The 26,551-nt window shown below is 40.2% G+C and overlaps 1 protein-coding gene across 3 annotated transcripts in view; it reads left to right on the plus strand.

Moving 5' to 3' along the window:
- USP34 (ubiquitin specific peptidase 34) overlaps nucleotides 1–26,551 on the plus strand; it is a 204,572-nt gene that overhangs the window by 75,922 nt on the left and 102,099 nt on the right. For 2 of the 3 annotated variants that reach the window (XM_040993392.1, XM_040993394.1), the window contains exons 13-21: nucleotides 575–610; nucleotides 965–1,095; nucleotides 1,348–1,970; nucleotides 4,415–4,629; nucleotides 9,019–9,134; nucleotides 9,214–9,341; nucleotides 14,420–14,509; nucleotides 15,940–16,035; nucleotides 18,230–18,312. In XM_040993392.1, the coding sequence (XP_040849326.1) occupies nucleotides 575–610; nucleotides 965–1,095; nucleotides 1,348–1,970; nucleotides 4,415–4,629; nucleotides 9,019–9,134; nucleotides 9,214–9,341; nucleotides 14,420–14,509; nucleotides 15,940–16,035; nucleotides 18,230–18,312 (1,518 nt within the window). The remainder of the gene's footprint in view (nucleotides 1–574; nucleotides 611–964; nucleotides 1,096–1,347; nucleotides 1,971–4,414; nucleotides 4,630–9,018; nucleotides 9,135–9,213; nucleotides 9,342–14,419; nucleotides 14,510–15,939; nucleotides 16,036–18,229; nucleotides 18,313–26,551) is intronic. The other variant, XM_040993393.1, reaches the window with a different exon arrangement.

The following is a 26,551-nucleotide window of genomic DNA, read 5'->3' on the forward strand; positions in this document are numbered from 1 at the left end:
ATTTCAGATAACGGATGCTCAAGCTATAATCACAATTTAATCTTAAGTGTAAAAGTAGTTTGGGTTGGGAGAATATGTATGTAAGTGATAATAAACTGCTTACTTCATGGTTTCGGTTTACTCTTCAGTTAAGGGACGGTTACATAGTATCAGTAGTTAACTGAATTTTGTCATTTGTAGTTTTTTTAATTTTTCCCTTTCAAAGTATTCATGAAAACTTTGGAAGTTTAGTTAGGAAAATGCCTGTACTGTATGTACTTAATAATACTCTTTGTTTTTTACCTGAAAGATTTTTTTTTTTAATCATCCAGGTGCTTTATGGAGAGCTGTACATAGAGCATATAGGGGTTTTCTATAACTATCTCAACCTGATACTGTTTCCTCTCATCATAAACTATTCTTTCCATAAGATTTTCTGTGCAGGCATCCACAACAATTTCTCTAGGTGTTTAGGAACTTGAATATTTGTAGGTTTCCCTACCTGTATCTTGTTGATTATGTGATAGAAACAACTGAAATGTTGTCCCAAGAAGATCACTTAGAATGTTCCTTCCTGTTTTTCCTTTTCCTTCAGAGGAAGAAGAGCTCAGAAGAGCAGCTCCATCACCTTGTAAGTTGAGTCTTAGAAATGCATAGCAATGTGACTTACAGCTTTTATTTTTTGTGTGATCTTCTAGAGCTAGTTGATTGTATACATTAGTATATCTGTATCAGAGTCATAATGTTCAGATTGAGAAGATTTATCCAGTAACCGTCTTAACCCATAGAATCATGAGTATCTTTTAAGTTGTGTACTCTCGTATCCTTAGAAATAATTGTCAAATGTCAATAAGTTTCGAGATTGTACTTGTGGCTACTGAGGGTAAATTTTTGGTAAATGGCTCAAGGAATCAAAAAATGACATTTTTATGTTGGCTCCATGTAAATGTTAATTAAAAATGAGAAAAATCTATTTTTTATATAGGGTCACCTGCAGCAAGTCCTCAAAGCAGTGATAACAGTGATACACATCAGAGTGGAGGCAGTGACATTGAAATGGATGAGCAGCTTATTAATAGAACCAAACATGTGCAACAGCGACTTTCAGATACTGAGGTAGGAACATTTTTTTTCCCTTTACTTTTAAGTGAGTTTTGTTGTATTTCTCCTTTTAATGGGGAATATAAATATAATCCATATTAGATTTTTTCTTTAAAAGTAGTATTTTTGAAATTGTGATTTTTTTTTAAAGTTTTTTTCATTGCTTTGAAAAATGTGACAGCTTTATAAAACACAGTGTGTTAGTGTCAGCTGCTTGTTTCTTACTAGTTTTAATATTTCTTTAAATCAGTTTGTTTTCAATTGCAGGAATCCTTGCAGGGAAGTTCTGATGAAACAGCCAACAGTGGTGAAGATGGCAGCAGTGGGCCTGGTAGCAGTAGTGGACACAGCGATGGATCTAGCAATGAGGTCAATTCTAGTCGTGCAAGCCAGTCAGCTGGGAGTCCTGGTAGTGAGGTCCAGTCTGAAGATATTGCGGATATGGAAGCTCTTAAAGAAGAAGAAGAAGATGATGATGATGATCATGGCCATAATCCTCCCAAAAACAGCTGTGGTACAGATCTTCACAGTAGAAAATTAGAAAGTCAAGCAGGCATTTGTTTGGGGGATTCCCAAGGCTCATCTGAAAGAAATGGGGCAAGCAGTGGAACAGGAAAGGACCTGGTTTTTAACACTGAGTCATTACCATCTGTAGACAATCGAATAAGAATGCTAGATACTTGTTCTCACTCTGAAGACCCAGAACATGACATTTCAGGGGAAATAAATGCTGCTCATATTGCACAAGGATCTCAGGAGACTTGTATCACACGAACTGGGGACTTCCTTGGGGAGACTATTGGGAATGAACTCTTTAATTGCCGGCAGTTTATTGGTCCACAGCATCATCACCACCACCACCATCACCATCATCACCACCACCATGATGGGTAAGCATGCTGTGAAAGCCACTGAACTTAGGAGAGATTAATGATTATATTTGTTCATTTGAAGTGCATGTGATACTGGTGCTGTACAGTAGTAGTAGGAGAAAATACACAAAACTGTAAATATAAGGTACAAATTATAGATGCGTATAAAGGTACAGAGGAGATTAATTACATTGTATTTGGCCAGTAGTGTTTTTAAATATTAATCAGTATAAGAATCAAGGCATTTCTCTTTTTGTGTTTTTGCTTTCATTTTTTTTTTAAAGGTTTATTTTTATTATTTTTTTATTGGAAAGGCAGATATACAGAGAGGAGAGACAGAGAGGAAGATCTTCCGTCCGATGATTCACTCCCCAAGTGAGCGCAACGGGCCGATACTATGCCGGTCCGAAGCCAGGAGCCTCTTCCGGGTCTCCCACGCGGGTGCAGGGTCCCAAAGCTTTGGGCCGTCCTCGACTGCTTTCCCGGGCCACAGGTGGGGAGCTGGATGGGAAGCGGGGCTGCTGGGATAGAACCGGCGCCCATATGGGATCCCAGGCGTGCAAGGTGAGGACCTTAACCACTTGCGCCACCGCGCCGGGCCCTTGCTTTCATTTTTGTAGGTCACTTTCAGTGTATATTTCATATTCTCGGCACTCTTTTTTTTTTTTCTTACCAAAATTTAATTGATTTTAAAGGGACTATGAGAGAGAAAGAGATTCTTCATCTATTGATTACTCTTCAGTTGTCCACAACAACCAAGTCCAGGCCAGACTGCAGCATAAATGTGAAACTCCATCTGTAGCTCCCAATTGGATGCCTAGGATCCAAGTACTTGGACATTTTTTAATAGATTTCCTAGACACATTAGGGCGCTGGATTGAAAGTGAATAGCTGGGACTCAGCTAGTGCTTTTACAGGATGCCAGTGTTGCAAGTGACAGCTTAACCCTCTGTTCTATAAGTCCTTCCTGGTTTTCTGCCCTAAGATTTATTTATTTACTTGATCCTGCTACAGAGAGAGAGTGAGAAACAGAAATTGCCCATCCATTGGTTTATTCTCCAGATATGTGCAACAGTCTGGACCTTGGACTTCTCCTAGGTCTTCCATGTAGGTGGTATGGGTCCAAACACTTTGGTCATCATTAGTTCCTTTTGCTAGACCATTAGCAGAAGCAAGATTGGAAGTGGAGCCACCAGGACGTTAGCAGGTGCCCATCTTCGATGCGGGCATTTCAGGTGCAGCATTATCCACTATGCCATGATGACAACACTGGCTCCTGTCATGGCTAATGAATAAATATCACTTGACAGTAGATTTAAGTCTTCCGTTCTTTGTAATAATGAGATTGCTTTGGAAACCTTTTTTTTCTTTTTAAGATTTATTTTTATTGGAAAGGCAGATTGGATTTACAGAGGGGAGAGACAAAGATCTGTCTGCTGATTCACTCCACAAATGGCTGTAAAGGCCAGAATGGAGCTGATCCGAAACCAGGAACTTCCTCTGGGTCTCTCACACAGGTGCAGGGTCCCAAGGCTTTGGGCCTTCCTTTACTGTTTTCTCAGTAAGCAGAGAGCTGAATGGGAAGCGGAGCAGTTGGGACACAAACTGGAACCCATATGGGATCCTGGTAATTGCGTGAGAAGGATTAGCCAGTTGAGCCATCATGCCATGCCATGCCCTGGAAAGCTTTTCAAACTGATTATGAAATGGAAATTTCGTTCTGGTATTCCATGGTAATTTTCTTAATAGCATTGTTTTTGAATAATTATAAACAGACTTTCCAGTTTTACATTGCCACTTTGAGTTTTTAGTATAGGTGCTACCGCAACAAGCACAATGACTTGAGTTTTTAGAATAATTTTGTGGTACTATCATTGATATCTCCAAAAATGGTTCTCTTTGAAGATCTAGTTAGATATGTAAAAGTGATTTTTGAAAGATGATAATATCTGTGTATGTTATAAAATTATTGTATAGTATTGAAACTGCAGGCTTTTCAGTTTTTGTGAAGCTCTATATTTAGGTAGAGGTAGTCGTTCTGTTGTAACAAGCCAAACCCTCTGTAGCATTGGCATCCCATATGGGTGCTGGTTCTAGTACCTGCTCTTCCTCTTCTTTTATCTAGCTCTCTGCTAATGGCCTGGTAAGACAGCGGAGAATAATTAAAGTGTTGGAGCCCCTGCACCTTCCTGGGATAACCTGGAAGGATCTCTTGTCTGCAGTTTCAGAGCGGCTCAATTCTAGCTGTTACAGCCAGTTGGAGATTGAATCAGCAGATGAAAGATCACTTTCTGTGTGTCTCTCTTCCCTACATCACCATCCCTCTGACCCCGACTCTAACTCTGATTTCCAAGTAAAATGACTTTTTAAAAAAAGATTGTTTTGTATGAGTGATTATTGGTCCTAGATTTTTTTTAATGTATAAGTTTCTAATAGCTTTTTCTCCTTGTTGTATGTTGCAGACACATGGTTGATGATATGCTAAGTGCAGATGATGTCAGTTGTAGTAGCTCTCAGGTCAGTGCAAAATCAGAAAAAAATATGGCTGATTTTGATGGTGAAGAATCTGGCTGTGAAGAGGAACTGGTTCAAATTAATTCACATGCAGAGTTAACATCTCATCTCCAACAACATCTTCCCAATTTAGCATCAATCTATCATGAACATCTCAGCCAAGGTAAGGTTGTCTAGTAAAAAAAATACATTTTCTGTCATCTTTAAAATAGAAGCAACCTTTCAATACATCGTTCCAAGGACCCATCATTTGATGTCATGTCATCTAAATGTTTTTCACAAAACAGTTTTCATGTGATTGTTTTCTTTTTAGCAGAATGAAATGTCTATAAATCGTTTTGCAGTTATTTCAATAAATGTTATTTTCCATCCACTGGTTCACTCTCCATGTGACCAAAGTGGCTGGTCCCGTGTAAGACCAAACCTGGGAGCCTCCTCTGCATCTGCCATGTAGGGAGTAGGAACCAAAGCTCCTGTTTGTTGCTGCTAGTAAGCAGCGCAGAGTTACACCTAGTACTTAGCCATGCTGACCCCATGATATTTATATCCCTAAATTTTTGAACCTAGAAGTAATAAGATGTCACAAATCATGATGCTTTGTGTAATTACATTTGTATGAAGTAATTAGAAAATAAAAATCTGTAAGGCTAAAAGGGAGGACTGTGGCAAGATCAGGAAAAAGTGTTTTCTTACTGTGTGAGGATAAAATAACTCCATATCAGACCTGGGATATTAGAGCATTAAGTAATTTAAAATTTTATTGAGTAATTTAAAATAAGTAGGGAAGAACTGTTGCAACTGTTGGTGATTTTAAAGACTTTCTATGTTTACTTCTGCCTGGTTAGGTGTCATCAACACATGCTAGGTTAGGAAAATGGGCTTTTAATATCAGTATATTACAATGTAAAGAAATCTGATGAATTCAGTTTCTACTGGAATACCATGATCACAGCTGGCAGTTTTAATTTCTAGAGCTAAATTCATTAGATAGCTATATTTACTAAATTGTCTCCATTCCTTTCTCTTTGCCTCTTATTTATTTCTCATTTAATGTACTTTTTGTTGCCTTGGAATGGTAAACACAAAGAGAACTAAGTGTTAGGAGAGTTGGACATTACATTCAACTTGGCAATGCACATTTTTTGTGATATGAAAGTTTTCTTTTTTTTTTTTTTAGTTTTTTATTATATTTTGACAATCTTTACAAGAGTTAGTTAGGGTAAAAAGGTTCAAGGGCTACAGGAAAGTGGGTAAGACTATTATTTCCATATTGTTTCCTTCATGTATCTGAGGTAAAGGAGGATATTGAGGGAGAAGGCCCCACCCAGTTTCCCACACACCCCAGGTCCCTGATGTGGGTCATGCTCCGAGAGTCATGCTCCGAGAGTCTTGCTCAAGTGGTTTTGATAGTTCACCAGTTATAAATCACTGCCAATCTCGCCACTTCGAGCACGATGAGGTCATTGAAGAATCCACTGATTGACATAGTCCATCATTGAGTCTCCATAAAAAAAATTCTAACACTAAAATAATTAGTCCTATTTTTGAAAGATTTGAATAGATATTTTGTAGAAGAAAGATTTAAATAGAAATGCTCACTAAATACGTTGTCAGAGTCTGGTCATGGAAGAAATTTAAGTTACAACTACATACCAAATGGAGTGATGAACAATTGACATTCAAGAAAAATGAAAAATTGGAACTCCTTGGTATATGCAATATAGGCATTTTGATAAAACTATTCTATCAGTCCTCACAGAATTAAATATCTACTATGGTATTTTGTTTTTAATATTTAATTTATTTTTATTGGAAAGTTGGCTTTACAGAGTGAAGGAGAGACAGAGAAAAATGTTCCATCTGCTAGTTCACTCCCCAACTAGCCACAAGGGCCAAAATTGAACTAATCCAAAGTCAGTGGCCAGGACCCTCCTCTGGGTCTCCTGCATTGGTTCAGGGTCCCAAGACTTTGGGCCGTCCTTGACTGCTTTCCCAGGCCACAGGCAGGGAGCTGGATGGGAAGTAGAGTAGAGCAGCCAGGCACAAACCAACAACCACATGGGATAAGGACTTCAGTCATTAGGCTACTGTGCCAGGTCCAGCAGTTCTTAGTTTTTACCATGGAGAGAGATGATTGTGGAAAGATTAGCACATAAGTGCTCATACTTACTTTATTCCCAAAAGTTTCAAACCCTCCACCGAAATCAGTGGCCAGAGTTACATAATGCAATTCTACTGAGTGGAATATCAAACATTCTGAACAGAAGAAGGTAGAAGGGTACATATTCTATTCAGTTGTTAGCATCTCTACAACTGTCAAGTAGTTTATCAAGAGTCTTCTTAGTAATTGCCTGGTGTTTGAGCAGTTGTGATTACACTAAGGATTAACCCTTAGTGATCACAATAAGGATTAATTTTGAAAAATTGTGAAGAAACTTTTCTAGAAGTGTTCTGTCTTGGGCTGATGTTGTGGTATGGTGAGTTAAGCTACCATTATTACGTATGGGTGCCAGTTATTGTCCCCAGCTGCTTCACTTCTGGTCCTAGCTCCATGCTAATATACCTGGGAGAGCTGAATTACTTGTTTTACAGCTTCCTGTGTGGGAGACTTGGTTTGAACTCCCGCTTTCTGGCTTTGGCTGTTGGGAAAACGAACCAATAGATGGAAACTCTTTTCCTGTCTGTAACTGAACCTTGCAAGCAGGTTATAAAAGAAAGAGACAGAAATGTTTTCTATCTCAATTATGTGTATTTTACTTTAATGAAATTACCTTTTAGAAATAGCAGAATCACTGTCTGACCTAACAAAAAACCAAAGGTAAGTAACTAACTAGAAGAAAATTTTCAAAATTTTTTTCTGTAGTAAAGGGTTTATACCCAATATATGTAAGAAATGTTAGAATTCAGTAGTAACACAATGTAAGAAATAGCAGATGATTTATTTTGAAGTAGGGCTAGGATTAAGGCCGTGTAAATTAAAAACCACAATGAGATTGTGCCACATACCTGTTAGAATAACTTAAATGATTAAAAATGAGATTCAAGTGTCCATACTATGGTGTTGACGTTGTGGTGAATATACACCATCAGTTCTCATGTGCTTCTGTGAAGGCACAGACATGGCAGAAAGCAGTTTGGTGGCTTCTTGGAATGTTACGTGTGCAAGTACACATACCACATAGTCTAGCAATTATGTTCCTGAGCGTACACTCAAGAAAAAGGAAAGCATACACCCATATGAACCTATACAGAGATACTTATGTTTGTGTTATTTATAGTAGCTACCAGTTTTCCCAGTGTCCTGTAACTGGTTAATGTACAGATAAAATGTACCATTCTTATATGATGAAATATTATTCTGTAATTGCACAAAACATTGGTATTGATAATAATGCTTCAATATGGACAAACCTTTCAATTATGCTGAAAGAGGTGAAATGTGAGGTACTGCCTATGGTCTCATTCTTTTTTACCTACAATTTCTAGAAAAGACTAATGAATGTGAATAGTACAATACATTAAAGCTGGGGAGTAAGAAGAGGGATTTATTAGGTAGACTGGACTATTTTGAAGTGGTGAAAGCATTATAAATCTGGATTGTGGTGCTATTAGTGCAACTCATTGTTGAATGACATTGTTCTATGTATACAATTCAGTGAGTAAATTTTTATGGAAAAGCTGTTTAAAAAGAAAAACCAAGAAAATAGTTTTGCTTGATTTAACAGAAGTAATGATTGAGCCTGGCACTTAGAATGTCTGGAATATTATAGTAGAAACTTTCTGTATTGTAACTGACTAGCTTGAGTAAATCATCCAATAAAAATGATTTTCATGTAGGAGTTACAATCATTTGCAGTGTGAGGAGTATTTTCTTCTGCCAACGGCCATTTGAATATAACAGTTGTAGATTATACAAAATTATGAACTTGAAAATTAGTGTGCAAGTTATAGTGCTATGGCATTTCAGGCTATTTCTCTGACTTCTAGCACTGGCATCCCCCATGGGAATAGATTCATATCCCCGGAGTTCCACTTATGATCCAACACTCTGCTTTTGGCCTAGGCAAGTAGTAGGAGATTGCACGCCCAAACTCGTCTGGAGACTTGAGAAAAAGCTCCCGGCTCCCAGCTTTTGACCAGTCTGGCTATGGCTGTTGTGGCCATATAGGGGAATCAGAAACATGATATTCTTCTTGCCCTGAAAATCTACCTTTCAAAAAGAAGAAAAAAAAAAGGATAGTATTGATTTCAAGTCCTGCTGTGGATGCTTGGCAGTACCACGCCACATGATTTTGTTGACCTTTGTAGAGCATTTTCCACTCCCTTAGAAGAGGGTCCCTTGGTGTAAATACTGTTTCACATCATTTGTCTTTGAGTTTCAAGTATTTAGGTAGTTCTATTAGACACATTAACTTTTTATTTTGTAATGTTTGAAGGACATTATTTTAAAGACTTATTTTTTTACACTTGGTTTAATTTTTGTTAACTTTGTGAATGCTTTAATTCCTAATTTCAACTGCATCTTTGGTAATGCACTGTTTTGCCCCTATAGGACCTGCAGTTCACAAGCATCAGTTCAATAGTAACGCTGTGACAGACATCAATTTGGATAATGTTTGCAAGAAAGGAAATACTTTGTTGTGGGATATAGTGCAAGATGATGATGCAGTAAGTTACGTAATAAAGCCTGAAGAGTACATTGTTACAGGAAAAGACAGAAATGATGACTTCGTTGCATTTTTTATAGGTTAATCTCTCTGAAGGATTAATAAATGAAGCAGAGAAACTTCTTTGTTCCTTAGTATGTTGGTTTACGGACAGACAGATTCGAATGAGATTCATTGAAGGCTGCCTTGAAAATTTAGGGAACAACAGGTAAAGAGGAATTTTTAATATTTCTTGTGACAGTTTGTGTCTTATTGATTAGTTCTGGTGCATATATAAGATTTAATTTTTGTGTATGTGTGGTTTTCCCAATGGATTTCAAAATTATTCCCTCTTAAAACTGCTATTTTATCACAGTGATGAGTTGTGGGTTTTTATTTGTTTATTTTAGTGTTACATAAACATCTTCATAAGTAAAGGAATAATAAAGAAATAATAAAAATACCTATTTTTGATCCTGAGAAAGTGGTAGTGAATACATTTAAATGTTCACTAGCCAGTTCATGCTGTATGAAGGAGGCTAAAGCAGAAGTGATGAGAAACAGCATTCTGATAATAGCATGTAGATGAATCTTTTGTGTTTGAACAAAGTCAGGTTATTTCCTCACCCTGATGTATATGTTAAATATATGCTAGTGTTTATGTTTCAGTGCTTTGTGATTTCAGGTTTCTTAATTTTTTTCAGCACTATTCCTTTGGTCCATTTTCTACTTTTTTTTCTTGGTTTCTACTGCAATGGCAATTTTCTGATGTAGTCAGAAAGCATGATTGTGGTGTGTATATATGACAGTCCAGTTACTGATCACCCAGTTGTGCTTTAAATATCTGATTTTGTTAAGTGCTTTACTTAGCCCTGCTTTAATTAAGAAAAAGTACTTTTTTCTGTTATAGTTGTAATTTGAAAAATGATAATAGAAAAGCATTCTTGTTCATAGCAAAATATAAGCCACTAATATGATTTTATTAGTGGATCACTTTACTCATTTGAAATAAATTCTTTCAGAATATTTCTTCAATAGCTGTTTCATGTGATCATTTATATAGGTTTTCAGCAGTTAAAGGCATTAGTTTTTTGAAGGTTTTGTGTCAGCTCATACTCTTATACTGGATGCATATCTTGTGTTTCTGGAGTTCCACTTCTAAGTGTAGGATTAAAAAAAAGCATATACCAAGATGGTCACTAAGCAAACATGTAAAAATGCTCGGACCTGGATGTCCAAATCCTAGAAGACATTGCAATGGATAATTGTGGATGATTTTGTAACTGAAGTATTATTTACTAGTGCCAGTGAAGTAGGCATCATTGCCTGTAGGAGCATGGATAAGTTTCACATATGTAATGTTGAGTGAAAAAAGGCAGACACAAAAGATGTGTTTTTCTTACTTGATTTACATCAGGTTTAAAGGAAATATAAAATGTTGCATTTATTCTTGAGCTGTTAGTCATTAGAGACAAAGTAGAATTTTCTTTCATACTTAATAGTGACTAAGTATTCATCTGAGTATATTCATTGTAGATATTTGGGCTGTGCATTTAGATATTTGCAGATCTTTGAACATAAGCTATATTTTAACAAAATGTTTGTAGAAAAACCCTGAAAAAACAATTACCCTACATTTGATAGTGCTGTTTCCAAAATAACATGATGCATAGGAAGGCATACTTACATGTGTATCTGTTAAGAAGGAAAAGGTGCTGGAGTGTCATGCCTGAAATATGATTATATTTGGGAGATTTGACTTTTTTTTCTCTATCATGCCTTTCTGTTTTCAGTATTTCCTTAGTTGAACACAAACTTCTATTGGAAACAGAGGCATTTAGAAGAAATAAAAAGAAAAATCTCTGCATAGGATGAAAAAAATGGCAATGTTTAATCATTTTATGTCTGTGTGCTCCAATAAACCTTTAATTACATAAACAGGTGGCTGGTCCGTTGGGTCAGAGCTTGCTAACTCTTGTAATGAATCACTAGGAACTCACACACCATTGTCTATGTTTAATCATTTTTAAGGATTTATTTAATGTTTATTAGAAAAATGGATTAAATTTACAGAGAGGAGGAAAGACAGAAAGAGCTTCCATTTGCTCCCCAAATGGCTGCAGTGACTGAAATTGAGCTGATCCAAAACCAAGAGACAGGAGTTTCTTTTTTTTTTTGAAGATTTATTATTAGTTTTTTATGGGAAGTGCGGTTATACAGAGAGGAGAGACAGGGAGAAAGATCTTCCATCTGATGGTTCACTCCCCAAGTGGGCGCAACAACTGGAGCTGAGCCAATCCAAAGCCAGGAGCTTCCTCTGGGTCTCCCACGCGGGTGCAGGATCCAAAACACTTGGGCTGTCCTCAACTGCTTTCCCAGGCCACAGGCAGGGAGCTGGATGGGAAGCGGGACTGCTGGGATTAGAACCGGCGCCCGTATGGGATCTTGGTGCGTTCAAGGTGAGGACCTTAACCACTTATGCTATCGTGCCAGGTCCATGCCAGGAGTTTGTTTCAGGTTTCCCATGTGTGTGCAGGGTCCCAAAGCATTGAGCCCGTCTGGCCACAAGCAGGCAGCTATATGGGAACCAATTCCTTGTGTGCTTTTTATTCTTGCTTGAACCATTGTGAATGCCTTAACCCATCTGGAAGATTTTGTTTCTGTGCAAAAGATTGTTTTGATCTAAATGAGTGGGTATACTAATTGTTTGGATTGTGCCATAAATTTCTTCTCTTTATCGAAAGACTGTATTTGTCATGGCATATTGATTTTTTTTTTAATGATTTAATTATTCTTATTACAAAGTCAGATATACAGAGAGGAGGAGAGACAGAGAGGAAGATCTTCCGTCCGATGATTCACTCCCCAAGTGACCACAACAGCTGGTGCTGCGTTGATCCAAAGCCAGGAGCTAGGAACTTCTTTCCGTGTCTCCCACGCAGGTGCAGGGTCCCAAGGCCTTGGGCTGTCCTCGACTGCTTTCCCAGGCCACAAGCAGGGAGCTGGATGAGAAGTGGAGCTGCCAGGATTAGAACCGGCGCCCATATGGGATCCTGGCGCTTTCAAGGCGAGGACTTTAGCCACTAGGCCACTGCACCAGTCCCTGCATGTTGATTTTTAATGCAAACATGACATATGACGATTGAGTTCTACTTGTATGATATGCAAATTAAAATATGGAGTCCAAAATTAGACACAAGTGTTCATACTGCTTTGTAGACTACTAGTGAACATAAGACAACATGAAGTTATAATAGTGCTTCTTATGGGCACACAATTGTGTTACCTCGTAACAGGCTTTTGGTTAGAAGAACTCTTAGAAACAAGCATTGTTTGGCAATTTATAGTAGCATTTTTCTTGAGTCTGTGATTAATGTCTTGTTTCTCTGCATCATGGAACCCCTTCGTCATTGTGTTGTTGTATAGGGTTGTGTAATTGGTATTTGAAGTTTTTTTTTCCTAGTGACTAGGCATTATGGCACTGTGTATTAACCCATTTGTCCCAGGTCCTGGCTGTCGTGCTTATGTGAAAATTTCTGTTAATGCACCTGTGAGGTAGCAGATTATGAATGATATATTTGAGTCCTTGTTAGAATGCAAAATTTGGATGGAGTTCCAAGCTGTGGACAGTGAAGGGGCAGCATAAGGGGCACATCATTGTTTTCCAAGATAATTTGGGAAGTAACATTTAATATATTCTGAAATCTTATCACCATTGACTGCACAAGATTCACAGAAAAATAACAAAGCCATTACTGTATCGTATGACCCTAATTTTCTTTTCTTTCTTTTTTTTTTTTTAAAGATTTATTTATTTATTTATTTATTGGAAAGTCAGATATACAGAAAAGAGGAGAGACAGAAAGATCTTCTGTCCGATGATTCACTCCCCAAGTGAGCGCAACGGCCGGTATTGTGCTGATCTGAAGCCAGGAGTCAGGAACTTCTTCCAGGTCTCCCACACAGGTGCAGGTTCCCAAGGCCTTGGGCCGTCCTCGACTGCTTTCCCAGGTTACAAGCAGGGAGCTGGATGGGAAGTGGAGCTGCCGGGGTTAGAACCGGTGCTCATATGGGATCCCGGTGCGTTCAAGGCGAGGACTTCAGCTGCTAGGCCACGCTGCTGGGCCCTATAACCCTGATTTTCTTAAAGTAAATAAGATATTGCTTGTCAATTTGTTTTCTGTTTAAGAATCATTGGGAAAACAAATTTTTACATATTTGTATCTTCTTTGTGATATACTCTAATTTTTATGTTTGTAAAAAGATAGATTAAGATGTGTATATTAGTCGTTTGAGGGAACGTCTTAATGTATTTGAAAACTTTTTTAACTGTCTTAGAAAAATCTGTTTGAGAATCAGGGAGACGGAGCTTACATCTCTGAGTTTATTTTTCTCAGATGCTGTCAGTGATTGATTTGGTCCAGGCTAATGCTTGTTTCTGAGAACTCAAATGGGTCTCCTATTTAGGTGGCAGGTTCACTGTTGCTTGATTATAGTAACTTGTTGTCTTCCTGGAGAATTCATTAACATGAAGTTAGAATTGGGAGCATTTCGAAAGGAACTTCATTATGGGACATAAATTTTATGTATTTATGTGTTTTAAAGATATATTTAGTTTCATTGGAAAGGCAGATTTACAGAGACACATAGAGACCGAGACAAGTCGCCAGAGGTAAACCCCTCTGAGCCAGAAACATCTCCCATATGGGAGCAGAGTGCCTATACCCTGTACTGTCTTCTTTCCAAGGCGACAAGCAGAGAGCTGGATGGGAAGTGGAGCAGTTGTGACAGATATTGGTACCTCACATGGGTCCTGGCAACCAGAAGGGGGAAATCAGCCAATTGAGCCATCCCACACAGGCATTTTAATTAGCCTCTTAATCACTATGCCAGACATCTGCTGTTTCTGAAATTTTGTTAAGCAGTTATAGATAAATAGTCTAGAATTGATTTTCATAGTATATCTTTAACGAGTGATTGGTTAATTTGAAAGAGAAAGAAGTAGTCTGGGTAGGAGAACCTTATGTTTCCTGTTTGATTCCCCAGATGGCCTCAGTAGTCATGACTGGGCAAGGCTGAAGCAGGAGCCAGGGTGTTAGTTAGCTTGTTTCCTTGACACAGAATGTGTGAAGTGACCATTCCCTCGAAGGGAAGGAAAGTACAGTGGTTGTGTTAGGAATATACTTATCCCCGACATTCATTAAATCTTTTTGTGTTTAAGAATTTTAGACAGCTGACTTTGTGTAAAATACAGGATCCCTGATGGTAGTTAAAACTATCCTATAAATGTCTGTTTTTCTGTTTCAGATCAGTAGTAATTTCACTTCGTCTTCTTCCAAAACTGTTTGGTACTTTTCAGCAGTTTGGGAGCAGTTATGATACACATTGGATTACAATGTAAGTAAGCAAGACATTTTAAAACTTTGTCTTTCAAATTAAGTTGTTAAGCAAGGATTCACATAGGTTAACCAAAGTTTTCTCAAACTCAGGAAATTTGAACTTTCATTGCTTTAAATGTGGGCTTTTTTTTTGTGGTTTGAGTTCTGTCATGTAGGAGTGCATGGTGGCTCTACATGACCACACCAGAGGACTACATTTTTCAAGATCTTTAATGTTTTTCATTACTACAGATTGCTTCTGTACAGAATATCACATTAAAGATTATCTTGACATTTTTATATTTACAGAAAACTTAAGTTTAATGAATGTTAAAGGAGTTCTTTTGTGGATAATAACCTTATATAAAATAGCCGCCCTGAACTCCTGAGATTAGTTGACACCAAGAATAAAAGAAGGCACATATGTGCTAATTTTGTTATTTGTAACAACACTCATTGTATTTGGTATATATTAAATATATGCTATGATATACATTTTAAAGTTTTGAATTTTTTCCCCAACTCTTAGTGAATTTTAATGTAAGCTGACTGAAGAGGTCAGGTTACATAACTATAGACATATAGCCAGGCATATTGGAATCGTTTTAAAGCCAAAGATTAGTGAATTTTTTCTTATACCACTTGACCTTATTAAATGCCTAGCAATGCAGAAGTGACCTGTACTAAAAGTAGCAGTGCAACAAGACATGATGTAGATTGTTAGAATGTTTTGAAATTTTGCTGTTTGTTTATCTGCACATGTTAGCAGTTACAATGCAGTGAAAATGAGTTGAGCTGCATTGTTAGTCATAAAAATTGTGGAATCGTGAGCTCTCTAAATATATTTATCACTACTTCTTTGCTAGTGTTTGTAGGTTATTTTGGAACATCTTATGTAGACATTTCTTTTGTCTTCAAAAAGTTTCAGTGGTTTTGAGAAGGATACAGTGAATTTGCATCACATGCCTTTTCTATGAAATACATGTACCTTCAAAGAGTTCATGGGAAATGTTTATTACAAAAAAAAAACATTATGAACTCATAGTTTTTACAGCATAATAAGCTTACCTCTGAATTCTTTTTTAAACTTCTTGACGTCCGTTTTTATGTCAGTTTGCTCAATTCTTCAGAATAATAGCCAAAGCATGTATGTAGTTTTTCATTACATGGAGCATTAACTTATTTTTAATGCAGTGTTTAAAATTGTATGTATAGTTTTTCACGCATTTCATCTCAGTCTAAGGTATTGATTTTTTTTATGTTAAAACAGTATACTTCAAATTTATAAAAGTTAAGAAACAAAGCTTTATATTTTCTCATTAAATAAGCAAAACAATTTTTGATAGTTTTTCTTCCTTAAGATTTGTTAAGCATTTTATTCTGTCCTAGTGTGAATATATTCTCTACTCATGCGCCTTTTAAAATTCATGTTTTCTGCAATTGGGTCAGGTGGGCTGAAAAAGAATTGAACATGATGAAGCTTTTCTTTGATAATTTGGTTTACTACATTCAAGCTGTAAGAGAGGGAAGACAAAAACATGCACTGTAAGTACCTCTCATTTAGGGTAAGTATTGCAGCTAGCATTGCTTTTCCTCTGGTTGGATTTTTTTTTTCCCTCTGTTTTGCTACTTCTCTTGTGTGTAGTAAACTAGCACCTTTTAAGAGTTGGCAGTATTTTTGTTTTTTTTGTTTTGTTTTATTTTGACAATCTTTACATAGGTAATTAGGGTAAAAAGGTTCAAGGGCTACAGGAAAGTGGATAAGACTAGTATTTTTTCCATATTGTTTCCTTCATGTTTAAAGTGGGGTATTAAGGGAGAAGGCCCACCCAATTTCCCACCCTCCCGAGGTCCCGAATGTAGGGCATACTCTGAGGATCTTGCTCATGTGGTTTTGATATTTCAAGTTATGAATCGCTGCCAATCTTGCCACTCCAAGCACTATGAGGTCTTTAAAAAATCCACTGATTGACATAGTCCATCATAGCTGAGATGGTTGGTTCACCTGTTCTGTCTTCTCTCTTTTCTTGGTTAGGGTACTGAGTCCAGCATTTAGATTAGGAAGATCTCCAAAGAAACTTTGTCTGAGGTGTTTCTAGACTAGATTCATGTATGTACTAGCAAGTACAGGGCCCGGCACAGTCAATCACCCTGATCAGCTGGTGGTTGTAATTGCTGGGTTGGTTCTGTTTTCATTCCCGACTTCCACTGGAAGCAATGGGTGTTGCAGTCCAACCTGGTTCTGCCCAGCACATACGTGCCCCTCACATAAACCAGTGGGAGCTGCAGCCTAGTCAGAGTGACCTGCAGTAACCCCCACCAGGCCCCCTACCCTGGTTTGCCAGTATGTGTAGCAATAATCCATTCTGTCCCACACCCCATTCCAACCCAGCCGCTATCTTAGTTTTATGTCCTCCTGTGGAAGTGGTAACTCAAGAGGGAGGAGCCCACTATTTCCCTCCCAGGCCTCTCCCACTCCCAGATTATGCACTCTCCAGGTAGTTCTGTGGTTTGACTTGACAGAACTAGCCCCCAGTGCCAGCTTCTGCCTGCTGATGCTGTGGCTAAGCCCAAACAACCCTCACCCACTTCTAACTTTGTTCGCACCAGTAGGAATAATCAACCCAGCCTGGCTTTTCCCTGATCTAGTCTCAACACTGGCCCCAATTATGTGTTTCTTGAATTCAGTGGGCTTTAGAGGAAAACCCTGTGCTTTTCAACAGTTAAACTAAGGAGAATGTTGTGAGCTTCTGTTTCTTTGTAAAGATGTTGGTTTGTCATTAATTGTTCATGCTTGTGGGGAGACTGTTTCTTGTAATTACAGAAGAATGTGCCAATCTAATGGGAATTTGTCAATGTTCATTTTTTTAATTTGACATCCCAGAAAATTCTCCTGACTTGTGCTTTTAGCCACCAGTTGAACCTTGATGGAGCACATGGGATCCTTTCAGTTGTGAGTGAGGGGACTGGATTGTGCAAGCGAGAGACCAGACAAAAGAATTAAACCACCTTGTCTCCTATGATTATGAATCTATTATTCTGACATGCAAATACAGAGGAAGAAGCATTTGGGGTTTTAAGGCCCTCTGTAAAGGAGGACACTTTGATCCCGCTTTTTTAATAGGATTGATAACGCTGCAGGCTTGGGTTGGTGCTGCCCATAGCAGACCTGGTAGAAAGTGCTGGTTCCTGGTTTTGGCCTGGGGCAGCACTAGTTAGTGTGGCCATTTGGGGAGTGAAGCAGCAGATGAAAGATCTCTCTCCTCTCTGTAGCTCTGCCTGTTTCATAAACAAATCTTTAAAAATATGTATGACACAGTTCTTTGTTTGCATATACCTACAACCTCACTGCTTCAAGAACTACTTCCACTGACAAACTTCCATTGCAACTATGTACCTAGAGATGGAGTTAATTCAGATTTTAAATAACATTCAAAGCCAGAGCTTTGTAGAAGCCATATTCTTTATGATTTGCAATTATGCCGATAGTATTTTAGTGCTCCTTGGTTGAGGAATATAGTGTTGTGAATGGGGCAGTGATAAGCAATGTGTTTGAGCTACTTTTTATTTCTAAATTAGTTTTAAAATAACATTTGTTTATCACCCTGATGTACTTCCACATCTAATTTCAAAATGAGTTTTTTGTCATTTTCATTCACCAAGCAGCAGAAATTTTATATTTCACACTTTGCTGTATAAAAGTTATGTTGTATAGCTAGTTATGTCTTTATAATTACAGGTACAGTCATAGTGCTGAAGTTCAAGTTCGACTCCAGTTCTTGACTTGTGTATTTTCAACTCTAGGATCACCTGATCATTTCAGTAAGTTTTTTGTGTATGTATGATTAATCTCAGTACATTTGTAAATTGCTTAAATGTTGACAGTTGAGATTCCTGTGTATGTTTTAGTAAAATTTTAAAAGGTCTGTTACAATAATCTCAAGTCTTTTGCCTGAGATGATTTGGTAAGCACAGTATTGCTGAGTTCAGAACTCTCGAAAGGTGTGTGGATGAGGCGCAAAGAGGAAAGAAAGAGGGACCACTAGGATTTCATGATCATAATGGGCAATGCAGGAAAGCTGTCTGCTTTATTTATACAAAAACAGTCAAACTCTGGCTCAGACTTTTTACATCATTGTCAAGTTGGGAATTTCTAAGGATAATTCTGCCATTAGTTTTACCTAGAAACAATGGAAGTTCTTGCTACAAGTCTTATCCTACAACTTAATTTTGTATCCCAAAGAAAAGGGGAATCTAAAGAATGAGGAAAGAATGAAAGCCTTAATATAGGTCCCTTGATTAGCATAAGGTCAATGGGGACAGCCAAGACAGTAGGAATAATAGAAGGCCCTTTTGCAAGATGTTATTATTTGCATTAACCTCCAAGCTCACACTGAGCAAAAGACCAGCCCCACAGTAGCAAACAATGCCTGGATGGATTGGAATTCCCTGGCAGGGTTGTCTGGTGTCCATGCAAAAGAAGGTGGAGTTGCATTCAGGTGGCTGCAGAGAGGTCCAAGGAGCCCTGCCAAACAGCAGGAAATTCCCTGCAGCCCTGCCTGCAATGGAACAACACTCTTCACTCCTTCATGTCCCCCACATCTGCAGGGACCCCAACACAGTATCTTTGCTGTTTTCTTGCAAGTCTTTTGATTATAGGTGTAGTGTTGAGAATATTTTCTGTTTGTCCGGACATTGTTTCTCATAAGCTCCCAAACAGTGCATATCCTCGGTGTTCTTAGAAATAGAAATATGACCCTGATTTGTTCTCTTTTTTGCTTCAATCTTTAAAAATGGCAACTTTTCCTTTATTTATTTGAAAGGCAGGTAGGAATCTTTCTCCACAAGTTCATTCCCCATTTGTCTTCAACATCTGGGACTGAAGCCAGGAGCCTGGAACTCAATCTGAGTCTCTCATATGTGTGGTAGTGACCCAGATACTCAGGCAACCTTCTGCTACTACCCAGAATATACATTAAGAGGACACTGTAGCTGGAAGTTGAGCTGGAGGTCAATACTAAGCACATTTACAGGATGTTGACATGGAAAGCAATGATTTGTTGTTATTTTTAGATTTTTTTATACTTTTCATAAATTAACAACGGGAGAAAGCACAAGAATGGACATGCTTCTGTTGCAGGAATTTTGACTCCGAGTATGGCAGCAACCTCAAATTCTTGTCTCGCAGGAAAGAAGAATTTTCATGCGGACACAGTTTAGTTTTAACGCAAGATTTATTAGGAAAGTTGAGAAGAGAAGACTCCCGTCCTAGTGACGGGAGGGGGCTTTGAGATAGAAAGAACCCGTGCACGGGGAGTGTTGGGATCTTTTAAAGGAATTTCCCTGTCCCCAGGTGGTCCCCAGGTGTTCGGTTTTGGGGCAAAAGATCAGGGAGGTGCAGGATATGGGACATTCCAGGCCTTGGGCAGATATGCATCACTTATCAGCCTGAGGCCCTTCCACAATGGCCAGAGGTAATGGCCGATAATACTTCAGGTGGGGCATTGATAAGCTAATAGCGTCCTTGTCGTCCTTGTCCCTTGGAAGAGACGTGTTCTGGTGCGTCCAAGAAATGGTGGGGAAATTCTCCTTTACTCAGGGACCCAGAATACCCTAACTGCCTACTACCCACTAACTCCTCTCTCATTCCGCCCCCCAGAAGAAGTGACCCTAACTGCTGTTAGGGGACTGGGACGACGACCGCTCTTAACTGCTTCCTGCTGACAGGGGGCGTAGTTCAAGGGCAGCAGTTGGGTATTCTTCTGGGGGTCGGTCTAAGGGTCCCCGGTAATAAGTTGTAGAAGTCACCAGAGGTGCCTGGAACGCTTCTGCCCCTTGTTGGATTCTAGATAACACAAAACGAGTAAAGCATTTTAGTATGCATGGTCCAAACAGGAGTAAAAGAACAATTATTCCTATTATGCTTAAAAAAGGCGATACCCAAGAATACCACTCCCAATGTGCAGAGAATTTTTCCCAGTTTCCAAGGAAAACATTTGATGACAGGTGTATCTTGTTTACTTCCTCGTGTAACTTGTCAATCTCCCTTTCAACTAGGTTGGAATTGTCAGTTAGATTAAAACAGCACATACCTGGGAGTTTCTCACATCCTATTTGATTCTTTAGTAATAAGTAGTCAATGGCAGCCCGATTTTGTAGGACTCCCGTACGAACCTCATTTATCTCCTCATTAAGATAGGATAAGGCCTTAGCAGTGGCATTGGCAGTTTTTTCTAATATACAAGCCAATTCATCTATTTCTGTCTGTTCCTGGGTGGATACCACAGCACCTGGAAAAAATAAAGCCTTAAATACTGTACTAGTTATTGTGTATAAAGTTAAAGAATCATCACAGTCTGGGGATAATGACCGCCTGGAGCGTATGGAACGTGTAGATGCGGTCACTGGGGAGATTAGAAGTGACACGACCCGACCTACAGAGCAAAGGCCCGTATATGACTTAGGAATTATGGAAAAAGACATGTTGCCACAGAGGAGGCTCCAGCCCTGTGGCATGCTCACGTCAGTCGAATAATCTACAGAAGTTATAGAGGAGCAATTATGCCTTTTTGTTTGGTTACAAGAGATGCATACACAGTCATCATATATAGTAAGCAATAGTGGCATAGGATGAGATACAGGCCTCTTGGCTACAGGTAGAGAAGATATGTTCTGGTTAGTTATTCTTGTGAAGCTCTTAAAAGAGGTACCGAGACCTACTAAGTTCTGCTGTAAGATTTCTGACGGAGATGTCCCTTCACGTACACAAAAAGAAGTTCTATTTAATACATTAAATGCTAGGTGAGTCCATAGATTTTCAGTGGCTGCGAGTGAATTAACCACTGTGTGATTTCGTAAATTCCCCCTGTCTGTACCCCTAGTAGTTAGACTTGGGCGTGGACTTGTAACTGTGACCTCAGAGACTATTCTAGTGTTACTTGGGAAAAAAGACAATAGTAATAAAACCGTTAAAAATAGCATCACTGGACTGCCCCGCACTGGTGAGAGCTGGGTCATCATAAATTACTTATCTGTAGGTGAGGCCCTTTTAAACAGCAGCCTGAGTCCCTGGGTAGGTTCACAGGTGTAGTCCTTATCAGTGGCAATTTCAGGAACGTCTTCCGCCGACTGGTCTGCTGGAGGTTCAGAGTTCCAAGCCTTGACTCTGGTGTGATGAATCCAGGCTTCGTGGCCTGAAACCTTTACAGCGGAAGGGGTGGACAAAATTACAGTGAAGGGGCCTTCCCAAGACTCAGAGAGAGAAGGAGAGTTAGTGGGAAAGGTCTTTATTAATACTAGGTCTCCCGGGTTAAATTTAGGAACCCCCATGGTTCTAGATAATTTCTCAGGCAGTTGCTGAAGAGTTTGCTGAAATTTAGCCAATTGAACAACTGATCTAGTAAGGTCCATTGTCTCCTGGTCTGTCACTAGATCATTAGTGAGGAAAGGTCTCCCATATAACTTCTCAAAGGGGCTTAGGCCTAATTTCGTGGGTGTGTTTCTGATGCGAATTAAAGCCATAGGCAGTAGATTTACCCACGGGAGATGAGTCTCCTGAGACAATTTCTTCAGATGGCGCTTAAGGATCTCATTGGTCTTTTCTACCTTGCCTGAAGACTGGGGACGCCACGCACAATGGAGATTGTATTGTATGCCCAAAGCCTTGGATACTCCCTGCGTAACAGCTGCCTTGAACGAGGGTCCATTATCGCTCTGTATACTCTTTGGGAGCCCAAATCTTGGGACGATCTCTGAGAGAAGAATTCTAACTACTTCGGTGGCTTTCTCAGTCCTGCAGGGAAATGCCTCTACCCAGTCAGTGAAAGTGTCCACGCAAACTAGTAGATATTGGGCACTCCTGGTCTTGGGCATATGAGTAAAGTCTAATTGCCAGTCTTCCCCTGGATAACTTCCTCTTCTCTGCATCCCAGAGAGTGGGAGCTTAAGGTTTTTAGGGTTATTCCTGAGGCATAACTCACAGGCCCCTAAAACCTGCTTGACTGTCTTGAGGAAGTTCTTTCCAGTAAACAGCTGTTGGGCCATCTGTAAAGTCTTATCTCGCCCTAGATGAAAAACCTGATGAAGAGCTTTAAGAACCTTCCATTGGCTTGAGGCAGGGAGATGAATCTTTCCCTCCTCTGACTGGAGCCATCCATTAGGCTGAAGGCTATATCCTCGACTAAGAGCCCACTGAGTTTCTTCAGGTGTATACTGAGGCTGAATTTCAGGTGGCATCCCTTCCCAGATTAAAGGAGCCTCTGTAGCCTCAAGAGGAGTCTTTCTCGCTGCTTCCCGAGCGGCCAAATCTGCCAATCTGTTTCCCTCTGCTATATCATCTGTTCCTTTCTGGTGTCCCTTGCAGTGTATAACTGCTACCTCACAGGGAAGAAACACTGAGGTCAGTAAACGATCTATTTCCTTATGGTACTTGACTTGAGTCCCGTTGGCTGTGAGAAAATGTCTCTCCCTCCAAATAGCTGCATGGGCATGCAAGACTAAATAGGCATACTTAGAATCAGTGAATATATTGGCTCTCTTGTCCTTACTAAGTTCTAAAGCTCGAGTCAAGGCTATTAGCTCGGCTAGCTGGGCACTAGTACCTGGGGGCAATGGTGAACTCTCAATAGTTTCTGCTAAGGTAACAACTGCATACCCAGCCCTGCGAACTCCATGTTCCACAAAGGAACTGCCATCTGTAAAAAGAACCCAGTCTGGATTTTCCAGGGGTGTTTCCCTAAGGTCCTCTCTGGCTGCATATGTCTGTAATACTACCTGCTCACAGTCGTGCTCAGGAGTTCCTATCTCTTCTGGGAGGAAAGTGGCAGGGTTGAGAGATGAGCAGGTTTTAATCTGAACTGCTGGGCCCTCTAACAGTAAAGTCTGATATTTTAAAAGACGATTATCTGTTAGCCATAGATTTCCTTTTGAAGCCAGTAATCCTGTCACATTATGGGGTGAATATACTACCAGATCCTGTCCCAAGGTAAGTTTAGTAGCTTCAGGTATTAAGATGGCAATTGCAGCGACAGTGCGGAGACAGGCTGGCCACCCTTTTGCCACTAAGTCTAGTTCCTTACTGAGATATCCTACAGGTTGTTGAGCAGGTCCTTTTAGCTGGGTTAGGACACCTAATGCCATTCCTTTTCTCTCAGTTACATATAGGTTAAAAATCTTGCCCGTAGGGAGACTCAGAGCAGGGGCCTTAAGAAGGGACTCTTTTAACTGTGCAAAGGCCCTCTGAGACTCTGGAGTCCATATTAGAATATGAGTTCCAGCCGTCTGTGTATCCTTCATTAATTGGTATAAGGGACGAGCTAGTTCTCCATACCCTGGTATCCAGAGCCGACAAAACCCAGTCACTCCTAGAAAACCCCTTAGTTGTTTGAGGGTTGTGGGGAGAGGAAAGTTTACTATAGGCTTGATTCTGTCCTCTCCTAGTTCCCGTTTTCCCTCAGATATAGTCAGACCCAAATACTTTACAGAAGGCTGGCACAGTTGGGCCTTAGACTTTGAGACTTTATAACCTCGCTCAGCTAAGAAGTTAAGGAGAGCTACAGTCCCTTTCTGGGAGTCTTCCTCCGTCTGGGCGCAAAGGAGGAGGTCATCTACATATTGTAGAACAACTATCTGGGGATAAGAAAATTCTAGTAAGTCTCTGGACAAGGCTTGCCCAAAAAGATAAGGGCTGTCCCGGAAACCCTGTGGGAGGACATTCCATGTTAATTGTGAGGACTGGGTGTGGGGGTCCTCAAAAGCAAACAGAAATTGAGACTCAGAGTGGAGAGGAATACAAAAGAAAGCATCCTTAAGGTCTAGCACTGTAAACCAAGCTGTCCCCTCTGGGATCTGCGAGAGTAAAGTATAAGGATTAGGGACCACTGGATGTAAGGGCACTACAGCTTCATTAATGAGACGAAGGTCCTGTACTAGTCTCCATTCTCCACTTGCCTTCTGAACCCCTAGGATAGGAGTGTTGCAGGGACTATTGCAAGGCTTCAGAAGTCCTTGTTCCCGGAGATTGCTTACTATGGCTATCAATCCTTTCCGTGTCTCAGGCTTTAAGGGATACTGCCGCTGATTTGGAAAGGAAGATGCATCTTTAAGGTGAATCTGAACAGGCTGTGCAGTTAGAGCTCGACCAATCTTCCCTTGTACACTCCAAACTTCTGGGTTAATTTCTGTCTCTACTAGAGGAAGGCATAATGTCTCTCCTGGCCCTATCAGTACTGTAGTCTTCATTTGAGCTAGGAGATCCCTACCTAGTAGGGGTGCAGGACTCTCTGGTATAATCAGGAAGGAATGAGTGAACATCAGATCATTCCAGACACAGCTCAAAGGTTTAGTAAAGCGTCTAACTTGGGGAATTCCCGACACACCCTTTACGGTCACAGTTTGAGAAGAGAGGGGGCCCCCCAGACCAGATCGAAGGACGGAAAATGTGGCTCCGGTATCCAAGAGGAAATCTATGAGATTTCCCTCCACCGTGAGAACCACCCGGGGCTCCTGGTTGCCGATGGAATGCATCACCGGAGCCTGCAAGGAAGGCCCCGGGCCCCTTCAGTCCTGTATGGAAGACTTTTCAGAGGTGACTGGCCCCAGAGTCTCAGACCTCCGAGGACAGTCAAACCTCCAGTGGTCTTCCTTGCAAATAGGACATGGACCTGGAGGCTTCCTCCGGCAATCCCTGGCAAGATGGCCTCGGGTCTTACACCGAAAGCACAAGGGAGCTCTCCGGGGGTCTGACTGAGACTGTGACATTACCAGGAGCTCACCTTTCTTCCTGCTCCTTTTCTCTGGTCCTGGGGTCCCCTCCTGCTCTCTGTTATAAAAGACCATAGTGGCTACTTTCAAGAGGTTATCTAGGGAGTTGTCGGATCCTACTACAACCTTCTGGAGCTTCCTTCTAATGTCTGGAGCAGACTGGATTAGAAATCTGTCTCTCAAGATTGTCTCCCCTTCCACAGAGTCAGGGTCAAGTGGAGTATATTTCTTTAGGGTCTCTCTTAAACGTTCTAAAAAGGCTGAGGGGTTCTCCTGTGGTCCTTGATCAATTAGAGATAACTTAAAGTAATTAAGCGGTTTGGAACCTGTCTTCCTTAAGCCCTCAATAGCACAGGTGACAAAGTGCTTCCTTCGCCATTCGTCCAAAGGATCATTAGGATCCCAGTTAGGCTCGTCTTGGGGAACTGCCTGTTTGCCTGACGGGTAATATATGGAAGTATCATGGACAGAAACTTTAGCATCCCTTCCTTGGGCGATAAACACATCATCCCCATATTCCTCAGCTGCCTGAATAGCTGTGATCCTTTGTTGTCTCGTCAAAGTCTGATCAAAGAGCATCATTACATCCTTCCAGGATAATTCATACATCTGTGCTAAACCCCGAAAAGCATCTACATAATTGTCTGGGTCATCTGTAAAGCTCCCTAGGTCAGCCTTAATCTGTCTAAGGTCCTGTAAGGGAAAAGGCACTTGGACCCGAATTGGCCCTCCTACTCCTGGCATCTGCTGAAGGGGCAGCATCTTAGCAGGGGGCCCTGTGGGAAGCATATCCCGAGAGTAAGGAGGACAGGTTGGAATAGCAGGCAGGTCCGGGAAGGACTGCTGTGGTCCCAACAGAGGTGAAGATGCTACGGTAGCTGACTCAACCTTGCAAACTTCCTGAAACTCTTTTCTTTCCCTCAACGCATAAAAGGCCTGAATATAGGGCATCTCTGCCCATTTCCCTGCCTTTCGACAGAAGTTATCTAGCTGTAAGATGGTATTGAGGTTTATACTTCCCTCTCGAGGCCAGCCCTCTCCATCCTCTAGCTTGTAGCCTGGCCAGGCTGTGGTGCAGAAAAAGATCAGGCGCCTTTTCTTTAGATTCTGGGGATCAAAGGAATCCCAGTGCTTGAGGATAAACCCCAAGGGGGTTGTGGTGGATGGCTTGTTTCCCATCTGAAAAGAGAGGATAAGAAAACAGAAGCGTCCCTCAGTTTCTATCTCTCCTGAGTTTAAGACGTCTCTTAAAACTCCTATTGCTAGCCCGTGGCGTCCAGGTGTACTCTGAAGACCACAG

This window comes from Ochotona curzoniae, unplaced genomic scaffold, assembly GCF_017591425.1.
Source record: "Ochotona curzoniae isolate NIBS_2020 unplaced genomic scaffold, NIBS_Ocur_1.0 contig_883, whole genome shotgun sequence".
Lineage (NCBI taxonomy): Eukaryota > Metazoa > Chordata > Mammalia > Lagomorpha > Ochotonidae > Ochotona > Ochotona curzoniae.